This window comes from Mandrillus leucophaeus, unplaced genomic scaffold (genome assembly GCF_000951045.1).
Source record: "Mandrillus leucophaeus isolate KB7577 unplaced genomic scaffold, Mleu.le_1.0 Scaffold800, whole genome shotgun sequence".
NCBI classification, from domain to species: Eukaryota; Metazoa; Chordata; class Mammalia; order Primates; family Cercopithecidae; genus Mandrillus; species Mandrillus leucophaeus.
The window spans coordinates 569,330-584,057 of NW_012108698.1; the positions used below are offsets into that span (position 1 = coordinate 569,330).

The window sequence follows — 14,728 nt, forward strand, 5'->3', positions numbered from 1 at the left end:
ATGATAAATTAGAGCTATTTGTTCTTTTATATTAATAGGAAGCATTAGTTCAAGATAAATTGCTTCGAGATTAGGATTGCATTTAATGAGTTAGTCACATAACTGATAATGATGGTTACCAAAATAAAAAAAAAAAAGCAGTTCATTTTGAAGTATATATGAAAATAATTTTGACTATATTCTTAAAGCACTTTTGTAATCATAAATCTAAATTAAGGGATCCTAGATTCTTGTTTCTAAGGAAACTTTTTTCAGCCAAGACCCTTTTGTTTTCAACATGATTACTTTGTTTTGCCAAATGTTTTTGCCAAAATTTTTGCTTTATTTAGTTATTTTACAATGTTTTCTTGTGTTTGGGACAGTTGTGATTCTTTCAAGTGATTGTTATGGTCAGTAGAGAGCACTGACCGATCCTTATATTCCAAATAGTATGCTGTTGCTTTTATTTCAACAGTGTAGTACAGACCCTTGTATGTATATAGCCTGAGGTTGCCCCAGCTTTCCCCTGGGATGATTGCATCAGGGAAGATGGCTGAGGTTGGAGACCTCAGATATGGCTTACAGTTCTGACCTGCCATTATCTGTGTGATCGTAAGGTTAAATCATTTCATCCTAAGTCTTAGTTGCCTCATTGCTCAAACTGAGATTGGGCAAGAGAATCTTCCTTGTAGTTTTGCTATTCTGTCTTCCTAAGCCTATCTCAAATCTCAGTCAAATAGTCTACCCCAAAATATGTATCAGCTGTCTGTATGACAGTGGTGTAAGGCCTGGCCCAATTATGTTGGTTCCTATCCCCAGCTAAGAGATTTCTTATTTTATTTAATTTTTTGTTTGTTTTTTGGAGACAAGGTCTTGCTCTGCTGCCCAGGCTGAGGTGGAGTGGTATAACCAGAGCTCACTGCAGCCTCCATCTCCTCCTCTCAAGTGATCATCCCACTTTAGTCTCCCAAGTAGCTGGGACTACAGGTGAACACTATCAAATCCAGCTAGTTTAAAAAACTTTTTTTGTACAGATGGGGTCTTGCTATGTTGCCCAGGCAGGTCTCGAACTTCTAGCTTCAAGAGATCCTCCTGCCTCGGCCTTCCAAAGTGTTGGGATTACAGGCATGAGCCCAGCCAAATATTTGTTTCAATGATTCTTTATGTGAAAAATTCTTTATAGACAAGTGAATTAAATTTAGTGTACCATTTTTGAGATTCAATTTAGTGTTTTATTGTGCTTATGTATGTGAGCTGTCCATTTTAATGTGTGTTAAGCTTAAAATAATTATTTTCCCTGTATGCTGTTTAAAAAACAAAATGCTTGTCCTTTGTGTTTATTTTTTCCTACCAGAGAGATGATGAGGATGGTGATGATATGGATAGTTATCAGGTATTGCTACTGCTGTCAATCCTGTGGCATGGGGCACAGCTACTGCTAATTGCCAGCATTCGCAAAGCAGAGGCCAGGGAGGAGGAAGGAGGGCCCTAGAGCAAGAATATGCAGTTTTTCACTTGCTTTTGATTTGCTTTATATGTATTCAAACACAATACTATTTCTATAGATTGCCTTGTCAGTTCAAAATTTGTAACCAAATACTGCCTTTTTGCTATGCCATCTTGATTTACTGTCTTATTGCTAAGCAATATCATTATCACTGTATTAAAATGGATGATCTGGAGACTGATTTGAGTAATAATAAAACTCCAGTCTCCTACAAATTAATTAATTAATTAATTAAAAAATGGATGATCTTAAAATATTGTAGTTATCCATCCATAATCTTTTAGATAGACTCTTACCTTTCCTATGCTAAAGTGCATTTTGCTCCTTACATCCAAGAGCTAGTATTGTTGTAATATGCCATTTTACTTCACAAGACTTTCGCTGAATAGGAAAATTGGAGACATTTTATGCACATAATTGTGTTTTGTTTAGCCAGCTTTCTTCTCTCATTTGGGTAACACTTAGTTCTCCATAACCTATAGAATTTAAATCTCAGCCTTTTCTGGTTGGAAATCTAGAAAAAATATATAGATGTACAAATTGAGATTATACCTAGTCAGCACTGACTGGCCTGATACCATGGAGTGTGGGGTTATGTATAAATTGTCAAAGCAGCAAACCAAGATGAAGCTTTCTGGGTTTGGTGCCCAGTCTTTGTACGGATTCTCCACACACATCGTCAAGTGATGTTTTCCCAGTGTGCCTTCCTACATGTAAAATGTGGGTACAGTGGCTGGGCGCAGTGGCTCACGCCTGTAATCCCAGCACTTTGGGAGGCCGAGGCGGGCAGATCACAAGGTCAGGAGTTTGAGACCAGCCTGGCCAACATGGTGAAACCCCGTCTTTAGTAAAAATACAAAAATTAGCTGGGCGTGGTGGCGCGCGCCTGTAATCCCAGCTACTTGGGAGGCTGAGGCAGGAGAATCGCTTAAACCTGGGAGGCAGAGGTTGCAGTGAGCCGAGACTGTGCCACTGCACTCCAGCCTGGGCAACAAGAGCGAAACTCTGTCTCAGGGGGAAAAAAATGTGGGTACACTGTTGGTAAAGTTTCAGAGGTAAAGGTATCTATTCTTGATGTAACGTCTTAAGTGTTACACTAGAATTAGGCAAGTCAAAGAGCATTTTTAATAGAATTGATGGATTTTCTTTCCCTACTCATAATTCCACTAAGAAGAACCTTGAAGGGAAATATCAGTATCCCCTTGAATCTCAGCAGTGCCATTGACTAACGTCCTGCGGCTGTTTGTGCGCTTCCTGGCAGGTTTTTCACAGTGCAGTCCAATGACTGCCTAGGGGATTTCTTAAAGCATGGCTGACTGCATGTTGGGGTTTGCATGGGAGATTTTTGGTTAGCCTCATGGTGGTGGTTGGAAGTAAAATGTTTGTGGCAAGTTTGAAAAGTTCTCTGCTGACCTACTCTTTGCATTTCAGAAAATCTGTGTTATCAGATGACCACTGAACTATGAGCTATGAAAATGCCTGTCATTTTCCATTCCATTTGTTGTTACTTGGTTTGGGCTGTGTTCGTGCTGTCCTTCTGTTGGGATCACAAATCCTGCAATGAATAGCTACGATTTAAATATACATACACTCATCGTAAAAAAAAAATCTGACAGCTGGTATAGTTTGAGCTTGTCTTGCTTTTAAGTGTGATTATCCTTTTGGAGATCCAGGGGCTCTGATTTCTGGGCAACAGCATCCTTGATCAACATGCAGTGTTATTGAGGCCTCTCTGCTTTCTTGCATATTAATCACACAGCAATGTTCAATAGCTTTTCCTAATGAAAAATTTTCTAGTCAATTTAAACATCTTTTTAAAAAAGAAAGAAAGAAATCGTTGTCTGTACAGTCTACAGGAAAGTATTTTCCCTCCCTGATGTTAGGAAGAAGACTTAAACTGCGTAAGGGAGAGGTGGTCAGATGCACTCATTAAACGACGAGAATACTTGGATGAACAGATAAAAAAAGTCAGCAATAAAACAGGTATGTGAGATCAAACTCTCTTTTGGGGAGTACCTTTTTCACTTTTACACAATGGCAGTAGGTTGTTTTCTTCCCCTAACTGGTCAGTAGTATCTTATTTTTGTTGTTGTCGTTGTTGTTTTAAGACAGGGTCTCACTCTGTCACCCAAGCTGGAGTGCAGTGGCAGGATCATATCTCACTGCAGCCTCTAACTCCTGACCTCAAGAGATCCTCCTGCCTCAGCCTCCTGACTAGCTGAGACTATAGACACAAGCTACCACACCCAGCTAATTTTTAAATGTTTTATAGATGGGAGGGGTCTCACTTTGTTGCCCAGGCTGGTCTCAAACTCCTGGACTCAAGTGATCCTCCCACTTCAGCCTCCCAAACTGCTAGAATTGCAGGTGTTAGCCACTGTACCCAGCCTGTTTAGTTTTGTGAACTTGTAACAGTTATAGACATTAGTCAATCATATTATACATTGTTGGTTTAAGAAGCCTCCAAATTTGAAAGTGATACATTTTCATAAAACTCTGAGTTATCTCATAAAACTGTGACATTAAATGTCAAATTCAAATTTCATTTTGATGAACACAATGTGATAAATACCAGTATGTCAATACAAAGTACTTTAGGCACCAGGACCTAGGACATACAGCAACTGAATGAGCAGGTCAGCACCTATCCACTGTTGGGCCATTGCCATGCACTCCGCTGGTTCAGGGTGGCCCCTGCAGCTCCATTCACTGCCACCCACCTCCAAGGGTGCAGCTTGCTTATGCTAGCAGTAACCACTTGGATTCTATAGTAGAAATATGCACTTAAAATCCTTAGTCTCTCATCCAGATATCATGGTCCACTCACGTGGTTGGTTCTGCAGCAAAGAACACACACATCATGCATGTTAATCCATTTCATGTAGAAGCTAGCGGAAAGTCTCCCTCAGGAAAACACCTTGGCTCGACATGTGGTGTTGCCTTGTGTATGTGCTCTGGCTGCTAATGAAAACTCACTTTGACTGTACCCAGGGAGCCCCAGAGTTGAATTATGAATAAGCGGATTTCAAAGTGTATCAAATAAAATCCCATTCATGGTAAGCCTCAAGGAAAATAAAGGTGATTTTACAGAGTAAGGAATATGGTGGGTTTTTTATTTTTTATTTATTTATTTATTTTTTTGAGACAGAGTCTCGCTCTGTCGCCCAGGCTGGAGTACAGTGGCACGATCTTGGCTCACTGCAACCTCCTCCTCCCGGGTTCAAGTGATTCTCCTGTCTCAGCCTCCTGAGTAGCTGGGACTACAGGTGCCCGCCACCACACCCGGCTAATTTTTGTATTTTTAGTGGAGACAGGGTTTTACCATATTGGTCAGGCTGGTTTCGAACTCCTGACCTCAGGAGATCTGCCCGCCTCGGCCACCCAAAGTACTGGGGTTACAGCCGTGAGCCACCGTGCCCAGCCTATGGTGTTTTTTAATCCTCTGTCTTTGTAACATCATGTATAGTTCTGTAAAGCAGTGTCACGTCCATATTTCATTTGATCCTTCCAGCAAGTACATGAAGTAGACATGACTTCTTTTATCCCTGTTTGACAGGTTAGGGAGACTCATCTGTTGGATAACTTCCCCAAGTTACAGAACCAGCAAAATAACCTAAGTCTCGTAATTGCTTTTCCAATGCCCTTTCTGCTATTTCTGGCTTATGGTTCCTTAAATTGGTGTCACAGCCCCTCTCAGCTCCCTATACATGCTCTTGCTTGAACTTCAAAAACTCAAATCCATTTTAGGGACATAGTGGATGTTTAAGCCACTTACAGATAGCACTGAATGAAATCTCTTTATTGTTTTGTTTGCTTGTTTTTTGAGACAGGGTCTCTTGTCTGTTTTCCAGGCTTTAGTAGAGTGATGTGATGATAGCTCACTGTAGCCTTGAACTCCCAGACTCAAGTGATCTTCCCACCTCAGCTGCCCGAGTATCTGGGACTACAGGCGTGCGTGCCGCCACCCTGCCCAACTATTGCTGTTGTTTTTTTCTCCTGAGTAGCTGGGAGTACAGGCCTGTGCCACCATTTTTTTTTTTTTTTTTTTTTGGTAGGGATGGGGTCTCACTATGTTGCCCAGGCCAAAATCTGTTCCTTATAAATTGAGAAGTCATACTTTCTCTCTTGTTGGCATTGATCCCCTCATTTTTTTCTGCAGAGAAAACAGAGGACGATGTGGAGCGGGAAGCCCAGCTTGTGGAGCAGTGGGTAGGGCTGACGGAGGAAAGGAATGCTGTACTGGTGCCGGCCCCAGGCAGTGGGATTCCTGGGGCACCTGCCGACTGGTAAGGCTGCCCTCCCTTCTGTGCAGACCGAGGGAGATGAAATGGTATAGGTCGCCTGTGGCAAGAGCCATGCAAGAGACTTTCCAGGATTGTCACAGAAAATGCCAACCAGCTGAACTGCTTAGGGAATGTCCACTCATCTCTAGTGCTTCCATCCCTTTTTTCCTTCCCCATTGAAGCCAGCTTTCTCCCACAGGAAGCCAGAGAGCATTGATTACCTGGCCAGAAATCACATATCCCACTCCTCTATTCCTCTGCATAAGCAACTTGGACATTGTTCCCTGATCTCCAGAAACTCTTTTATCTTGGCTGGAAAGTATTTGAAGAGGGCAGAAAATACATTATTGGAGCTGTCTTTTTGGTAGTACTGTGAGAATTAGAGATAATGTATATAAAATACCTTTTATATCATAATATTATCTTATATATTATAATGTGTATAAAATACTTTTCATACCCATTTGTTAAATCCTAGCTGATGCTGCTTATTCTCATTCTCATTTTTATTATTATATATCCAGGGCATTTAAGAGAAATCAGATTCCTTTTGAACACAGAATGTACATGCCCAGATAGTCTTTTTTGAACAGGCATAGGAACATTAGTGACAATACCCGCATCTCTAATGATAAACGGAAATGTAATCAATTTCGTGGTCTATTTTCTGAAACTAGAAACTGAATCTGCAGGCACATAATTTATAACCTGATGTTTCTCCCTGCAGTTCCTGCTGTTATGCTGGAATCCTGTAGGTCTCTTGCAGTAATTCTACCAGCCACTTCTTATGGACAGCCTGCTCACCCCAATCTTGTTCTGGCCCTCAAAACCCTCTCTAGACAGTTCTTCTCCCTACTTCAGTCTCTCTGGTGTAAAGTGTTTTGAAACTTCAGATCATCTTGAGTGTTTGTAACATGTAGGTCTGGGTGTCATCCCTAGTTATTTTGATTCAGAAGAGAAAGGAAGGACCTGCGACTCTTCTTTTATTTTTTTAAGTAAGAATTTGCTTTTTTTTTTGAGACGGAGTCTCACTCTGTCGCTGAGATCTCCTCTCACTGCAAGCTCCGCCTCCCGGGTTCACGCCATTCTCCTGCCTCAGCCTCCCAAGTAGCTGGGACTACAGGCGCCCGCCACCGTGCCCAGCTAATTTTTGTATTTTTAGTAGAGACGGGGTTTCACCGTGTTCGCCAGGATGGTCTCCAGGATGGTCTCGATCTCCTGACATCGTGATCCGCCCATCTCGGCCTCCCAAAGTGCTGGGATTACAGGCGTGAGCCACCGCGCCCAGCCAGGAATTTGCATTTCTAAAGGGACTCTTCACTTTCAGAGGCCTCTGAGGCGGTTCTGTTGCAGCTGGGCAAGTTGGGGTTTTTTGTTTGTTTTTTATTTTTTTGAGGCAGGGTCTGTTTCCCAGGCTGGAGTACAGTGGCACGATCTCAGTGCACTGCAACCTCCATCTCCCAGGTTCAAGCCATCCTCCCACCTCCCAAGTAGCTGGGACCACAGGCTTGTACCACCACACCCAGCGAGTGTTTTTTGTTGTTTTTTTTTTTTATTATAGAGACAAGGTCTCCCTGTGTTGCCCAGACTGGTCTTGAACTCCTGTCCTCAAACCATCCTCCTGCCTTGGCCTCCCAAAGTGCTGGGATTACAGGCATGAGCCACCGCGCCCATCCCTGGTCCAGTTTTTGATAAAACACTGCTTGATCTCTTCTGTACACAACTCTACCTCCTTTCACACATCTTTCATTCTATCCTCCTTTCAGCTTTTGTTTACTTCTTCTAGGCTCTGATCCTGTCCCATTACCACCCTAATAACATCCCCCTTCCCTTTCCCTCTCACGGGAATTATTTTTAGAAAGGCTTAAAATAATCTTTGTTTCAATTAATTGCATGTAACTCATATAACTGGAAGTTCTTTTGTGTAAGTCATATAATTCCCATGATTTATGTCTACAGGGAAGTCAAGAAATATGAAAGTATTTCATTAGTGGAAACTGCATCTCCACCATGGTTCTCTTTGCTTCCACGGCTCTGCGGTGTTTTATCAGCTAACAAGATGTAAAATACATATTTTGTTATGATTAAATGTTGTTATTAAATTTAGGATCCCACCTCCTGGAATGGAAACCCACATACCAGTTCTTTTCCTCGATTTGAATGGTAAGTAGACACTTAAAGTCACAGGGATTATTGTATTTAATTAAGGTTTGTAATCTATTCAGACTCACCTTATTTTGATCCTTAAATCACTCTTCTAATCATTCATGTGCCAAATTAGGTGACATTTTTGTTCTAATTAAATGTACGTAAGCATGATTATGTGGATAATTTTAAAAAGAGCACGTAGGGTGATTGAGAACTGCATACAAGAGCATTAACACAGTTGCTCTGAAACAGCGGACATAGAAATTACCCTGGAAAGTAATCACCCCCAGAGATTCTGAGTCTTTAGGCTTGGCAAGGGCCTATTAGTCTGCATTTCTGACTAGTGTTCTTAACTCTCCTCAAACAGTTTTGATGGCAGAAATGATCACACTATAACGCTGCCTTCAGAGTTGTCCTTCATACTGCAATTACATGGAACCTGGGCAAGTCTAGAACAATGGTTTCCAACGTGCTTTAGCGGAGCAATCCTTTTCTAGACGAAATATTAACCGGAACCCCACGTGTAGAAAACAACCGCAGAGCTGCTGAGTTTGCGGTGGGCAAGCTCCTGGTAGATCCTTTGGCAGGGCCCTAGGGCTCCTCAAAACACAGCCTGAAAACCTCTGTTCTAGAAGGAAGCCCACTAATGGATGGAAGACACAGGGAGGGTGGCTTTGGCTCTTCATGTGAAGAATTTTTTCTTTTTAAAGCCTAGATGTTGAATGTATGCCTCATAAGATAGTGAGTTCTCTGTCTTGGGAGGTATATAAACAAAGACTAGTTGGCCATTTACAGAGATTTGGGTAAACCCCATATTGGATAGGACGTTGGAAGAAGATAATCTTCATATTTCTCCCAGTGCTCAGAACTTTGATTTAAATAGGTAATTTAACTGCTAAAATCTCTAATTTATGGTAAGTTATTAAGTAGGATAACAAACCTAACAGTTTACAGGAGGAATTGACATCAGAAAGCAGCAAAATTCTAAGATTTGTTTTGTTTAGGTTTTTTTGAGACAGGGTCTCACTCTGTCACCCAGGCTGGAGTGCAGTGGCGTGATCTCAGCTCACTGCAACCTCCGCCTCCTGTGTTCAAGCAATTTTCTGCTTCAGCCTCCCATGTAGCTGGGATTACAGGCACCCACGACCACGCCCGGCCAATTTTTGTATTTTTAATAGAGACGGGGTTTCACCATCTTGGCCAGGCTTGTCTTACACTCCTGACCTTGTGATCCACCCACCTTGGCCTCCCAAAGTTCTGGGATTACAGGCGTGAGCCACCGCGCCCAGCCTCCAAGGTGTGTTTAATGAATATATTTGTACCTAGGACAACAATAGAATATAGTCATTCTGTCTTATAGGAGACTCACAAGGCAACTTTTTGGCTCCTATTGTATTTTTAAAGAATAAAAGCGGCCAGGCGCGTTGGCTCATGCCTGTAATCCCAGCACTTTGGGAGGCTGAGACAGGTGGATCACGAGTTCAAGAGATGGAGACCATCGTGGCCAATGTGGTGAAACCCCATCTCTACTAAAAATACAAAAATTAGCTGGGCGTGGTGGTGCACACCTGTAGTCCCAGCTACTTGGGAAGCTGAGGCAGGAGAATCGCTTGAACTTGGGAGGCGGAGGTTGCAGTGAGCTGAGATTGCGCCACTGCACTCCAACCTGGGCGACAGAGTGAGACTCTGTCTCAAAATAAAAAAGAATAAAAGCTGTGGGGCATGGTGAGCTTGTGCCTGTAATCCCAGGGCTTTGGGAGGCCAAGGCAGGAGGACTGCTTGAGTCCAGGAGTCGGAGACCAGCCTGGGCAACAAAGCTGGACTGCATCCCTACAAAAAATTTTACAGAGTAGCCAGGCATAGTGGTGTGTACCTGCAGTACTAGCTACTCAGGAGGCTGAGGCGGGAGGATCTCTTGAGCCCAGAAGTTCAAGGCTGCAGTGAGCTATGATCAGGCCATGCACTCAAGCATCAGCAACAGAGCAAGACCTTGTCTCAAAAAAAAGCCAAGTACAGTGGCTCACAACTGTAATCCCAGCATGTCGGGAAGCCAAGGCAGGAAGATGCATTGAGTCTAGGAGTTCAAGACCAGACTGGACAACATAGTAAGACCTCATCTCTATTAAACATAATAATTTTTAAAAAAGAAAAAAAACTGTTGTGAGTCTTGGAGTCTCTATTTCAGCTGCAGGATAAGGAATGAAAGAAAAAGTAAAGATGTGTTATGTGTAAACGTCAACTGTAGGCTGGGCGCAGTGGCTCACGCCTATAATCCCAGCACTTTGGGAGGCCGAGGCGGGTGGATCACGAGGTCAGGAGATCGAGACCATCCTGGCTAACACAGTGAAACCCCGTCTCTACTAAAAAAAAAAAAAATTAGCCGGGCATGGTAGTGGGCACCTGTAGTCCCAGCTACTCGGGAGGCTGAGGCAAGAGAATGGTGTGAACCCTGGAGGTGAAGCTTGCAGTGAGCCGAGATCACGCCACCGCACTCCAGCCTGGGCAACACAGCAAGACTCCGTCTCAAAAACAAAACAAAACAAAACAAAAACAAAAAACGTCAACTGTAAAAAGCATATATTTAAATTTTTGGTGTTTGCTGAAAAACTGACTTTCCCCTACTGTTTTTTCTGTGCCCCTGATGTGGTTAGCGGATGACCTCAGTGCCAATGAGCAGCTTGTCGGCCCCCATGCGTCCGGCGTGAACTCCATTCTGCCCAAGGAGCATGGCAGCCAATTTTTCTACCTGCCCATCATAAAGCACAGTGATGATGAGGTAATTCACCTCCATGTTTCTCTTAAAAGGCTTCAGATTAGCACACAAGCCTGTGGGCCTGCTTTCCCACTCAACTGCTATAGTTTGCTTTGGGGAGAAAGACTGGGGCCTTTAAAAAACAGAACATTTGTGTTGCTGTTTTAAAAAAGTGAGGAAAGAAATATATTTGATTACAGTGATTTGAATTTATTTTCTTTCTCTTGTATGCCCTGTAAAACTGCTACGGCTGACCTGTGTCTTGTTTCCGTCTCCTCATCATTCCCTCACTCGTAGGTTTCAGCCACAGCCTCTTGGGATTCCTCGGTGCATGATTCTGTTCATTTGAATAGGGTCACACCACAGAATGAAAGGATTTACCTAATTGTGAAAACCACAGTTCAACTCAGCCACCCTGCTGCTATGGAGTTAGTATTACGAAAACGGATTGCAGCCAATATTTACAACAAACAGGTAATAACAGGGCCTGATTCTGCCATTCTGGCTCTGAGCTCAAAGTTTTTTCCCCCTATCTAGCACAAAGCAGTGTTTTTTGGTGCTAATGTAGGGGATGTGGCAAAACATGACCATCCTGGCCGAGTTAGAGTCTGATTCTCATTTATCCAAGATAGTGGGCATTAGGATAGCAGAGGTCAATGTCATCCAGTAAGGGCATTTTCACCTTGACTGATTGGAGAGGTATAATCCTACCAGGCGGTGAAGCTGTGATATTTCACTGTTTGAAAAGTAGAAAAACGGAGGCTGAGAGATGAAGTGCCAGGTCCAGGCAGGTGAGTGACAAAACCAGGACAAAAGGCAGACTCCAAACAAATCCCTATCCTACTGCTTTGACGGATGCCGTCTCAGAGGTTCTGTCAGTGAAACTGATCCTCTCCAGTGTTGTTCTAGCCATCTCAGGAAAGACTGATTAAACCCTGGAGAGATCACAGGAAGGCAGCAGATGGGAGAGAGAAGCAACCACAGAAATCCTGAACATGCTACAGATTCTGTAGTCGAATTCCCAACTAACAGCTGGACGTTAGTGTCCCTTGGGGTTGGAGACAGGGATTCTTAGCTTCAGTTTTTTTCTGTTGTATGCTGATTATTGTGCATATCAAAAACATATTAACTGGTAATGCTTTTACAATTTGTAAAATACGAAATAACTTACCTTTGTTACATAGCTTAATCCAGCTTTTTTTTTTTTTTCCTACCAGAGTTTCACGCAGAGTTTGAAGAGGAGAATATCCCTGAAAAATATTTTTTATTCCTGTGGTGTAACCTATGAAATAGTATCCAATATACCAAAGGTAAAATATATGCTACTTTAGGCCGGGCGCGGTGGCTCATGTCTGTAATCCCAGCACTTTGAGAGGCCGAGGCGGGTGGATCATCTGAGGTCGGGAGTTCAAGACCAGCCTGACCAACATGGAGAAATCGTGTCTCTACTAAACATACAAAATTAGCCGGGTGTGGTGGCACATGCCATAATCCCAGCTACTCAGGAAGGCTGAGACAGGAGAATCGCTTGAACTTGGGAGGCAGAGGTTGTGGTGAGCTGAGATCGCGCCTTTGCACTTCAGTCTGGGCAACAAGAGCGAAACTCTGTCTCAAAAAAAAAAAAATTATATATATTAAAAAATATCAATATCTAAATAATGGAGAATGTGTTCATTCTCCAGATTTTTTGGATGAAAACATTGTTCACATCAAAGTATTGTCATTTCCTTCCTGTCCTTTTAGGCAACTGAGGAGATAGAAGACCGGGAAACGCTGGCTCTCCTGGCAGCAAGGAGTGAAAACGAAGGCACGTCAGATGGGGAGACGTACATTGAGAAGTACACTCGAGGCGTGCTGCAGGTGGAAAACATTCTGAGTCTTGAACGGCTCCGGCAGGCAAGTAACTGAATATCTGGACCGAGAATGAAATCACCAGCCTTCACCCCCAGTGGACAGATATGAATTTACTTACCAAACACCTCACTAAATCTATCAGAGAAGGAGCACTTGAGCCATCTCCGTTGAAAGGACTCTGGCAAAATAGTAACCAAAATAAAAATAGTGACTAACTTTTATTGAATACTCCCTACTTGCCAAGCACTGAGCCTGAGCAATTTAGATATATTATTTCATTTAATCTTCAAGATAACCCCCTGAGGTAAGTACTGTTGAAATCCCCATTTTCAAATGACAGAATTGAGGCTGACAGAAGTTAGCTAGCTCACCCATGGTTCCACAGCTAGGAAGGGGTACAAAGTCAGATGTAAAGCCAAACAGCTTGACTCCAAAGGGCATATGCTTAACCACAGACTATTACTGTCTCCCTGATTTTTAGACCTGCGTTAACTTTTGAGGTGACAACAGGACATTCAAGAGAAAATAATCCACTAAGTAATGGAACTATAAGACAAGATATGTCATTTCATAGGAGCAGTAGTTGACATTATGGGGGGTGGGTGTTGATTAATAGGAGGAATGTAATTGGCATCTGTCAGAAAAATCTTCCCTTAGTGGAAATCCCACCTGAATTGCTGCATGAGCAAAATACAAACAGCATCACACTTCATTGTCATTTTGCAAATTAGATATATGGTTAGAGATACCTCTTCTACATTTCTCTGTCCACCTGTATAAAAATTTCACAACATAAATATCTTTCATTCTGCTGTTTTCCTGGTTTTATTTACTTGTTTGTTTATTTTTGAGACAGAATCTTGCTCTGTCGCACAGGCTGGAGTGCAGTGGCGTGATCTCAGCTCACTGCAACCTCTGCCTCCCAGGTTCAAGCAACTGTAGTGCCTCAGCCTTCCAGAGAGATGGAACCACAGACACCCGCCACCACGCCCAGCTAATTTTTGTATTTTTTAGTAGAGACAGGGTTTTACCATGTTGGCCAGCTGGTCTCAAACTCCTGTCTGTGATCCACCTGCCTCAGTGATCCACCTGCCTCAGCCTCCCAAAGTGCTGGAATTACAGACATGAACCACCACACCCTGCAGTTTTATTTATCTTAAAAAAATGTTTTTGAGGCCAGGCGCAATAGTGCACGCCTGTAATCCCAGCACTTTGGGAGGCTGAGGCAGGTGGATCGCGAGGTCAGGAGTTTGAGACCAGCCTGACCAACATGGTGAAACCTCGTCTCTACTAAAAATACAAAAATTAGCCGGGTGTGGTGGCGTGCACCTGTAATCCCAGCTACTCAGGAGGTTGAGGCAGGAGAATTGCTTGAATCTGGGAGGCAGAGGTTGCAGTAAGCCGAGACTGCGCCACTGCACTCCAGCCTGAGCAACAGAGCGAGACTCTGTCTCAAAAAAGAAAGTTTTTGATAAATTGCTAAGCAAATAATAATAAATGGGTAAAATAATATTTCAGTTTTATAAATGTGTGTGTATATAGAACTGATGTAGTCTATATTTAAATCTATAAATAAACATATGTTACTTTTATAATTAGAATAAAACATAAAGTAATGGCCGGGTGCGGTGGCTCATGCCTGTAATACTAACACTTTGGGAGGCCGATGTGGGCAGACTGCCTGAGCTCAGGAGTTCGAGACCAGCCTGGGCAACACAGTGAAACCTCGTCTCTACTAAAATACAAAAAAAAAAAAAAAAAATTAGCCAAGTGTGGTGGTGTGCGCCTGTAGTCCCAGCTACTCGGGAGGCTGAGGCAGGAGAATTGCTCGAACCTGGGAGGCGGAGGTTTCAGTGAGCTGAGATCGCATCACTGCACTCCAGCCTGGGCAACAGAGTGAGACTCCATCTCTGGAAGAAAAAAAAAAAGTACTATTTTCAAATTATTGTGTTTACAGGCCGTCACAGTCAAGGAAGCACTTTCCACCAAAGCCCGGCACATTCGGAGGAGCCTCAGTACACCAAATGTTCATAACGTAAGTGCATCCTGCCAAGGATCTGCTCCTATGTGACATGTCTCAGGCTCTGGGGTGGGGGAAGGTGGGGTTCACACAGTGGCAATAGAGCTTATGGCCCTGTTGTGGGCATCCCGAAGTGTAGCCTGCTTCTCTGTACCAGGGACGCACACCAGGGAGCACAGTTGTCT

General features: G+C 43.0%; 1 protein-coding gene across 1 annotated transcript in view; it reads left to right on the forward strand.

The window, feature by feature from the left end:
- Nucleotides 1-14,728, forward strand: part of KIF13A (kinesin family member 13A) — a 256,044-nt gene that overhangs the window by 227,737 nt on the left and 13,579 nt on the right. Inside the window, exons 26-34 of the mRNA XM_011967586.1 lie at nt 1,334-1,372; nt 3,370-3,469; nt 5,646-5,772; nt 7,877-7,932; nt 10,569-10,693; nt 10,967-11,143; nt 11,887-11,979; nt 12,413-12,565; nt 14,481-14,558. Coding sequence (XP_011822976.1) covers nt 1,334-1,372; nt 3,370-3,469; nt 5,646-5,772; nt 7,877-7,932; nt 10,569-10,693; nt 10,967-11,143; nt 11,887-11,979; nt 12,413-12,565; nt 14,481-14,558 — 948 coding nt within the window. The remainder of the gene's footprint in view (nt 1-1,333; nt 1,373-3,369; nt 3,470-5,645; nt 5,773-7,876; nt 7,933-10,568; nt 10,694-10,966; nt 11,144-11,886; nt 11,980-12,412; nt 12,566-14,480; nt 14,559-14,728) is intronic.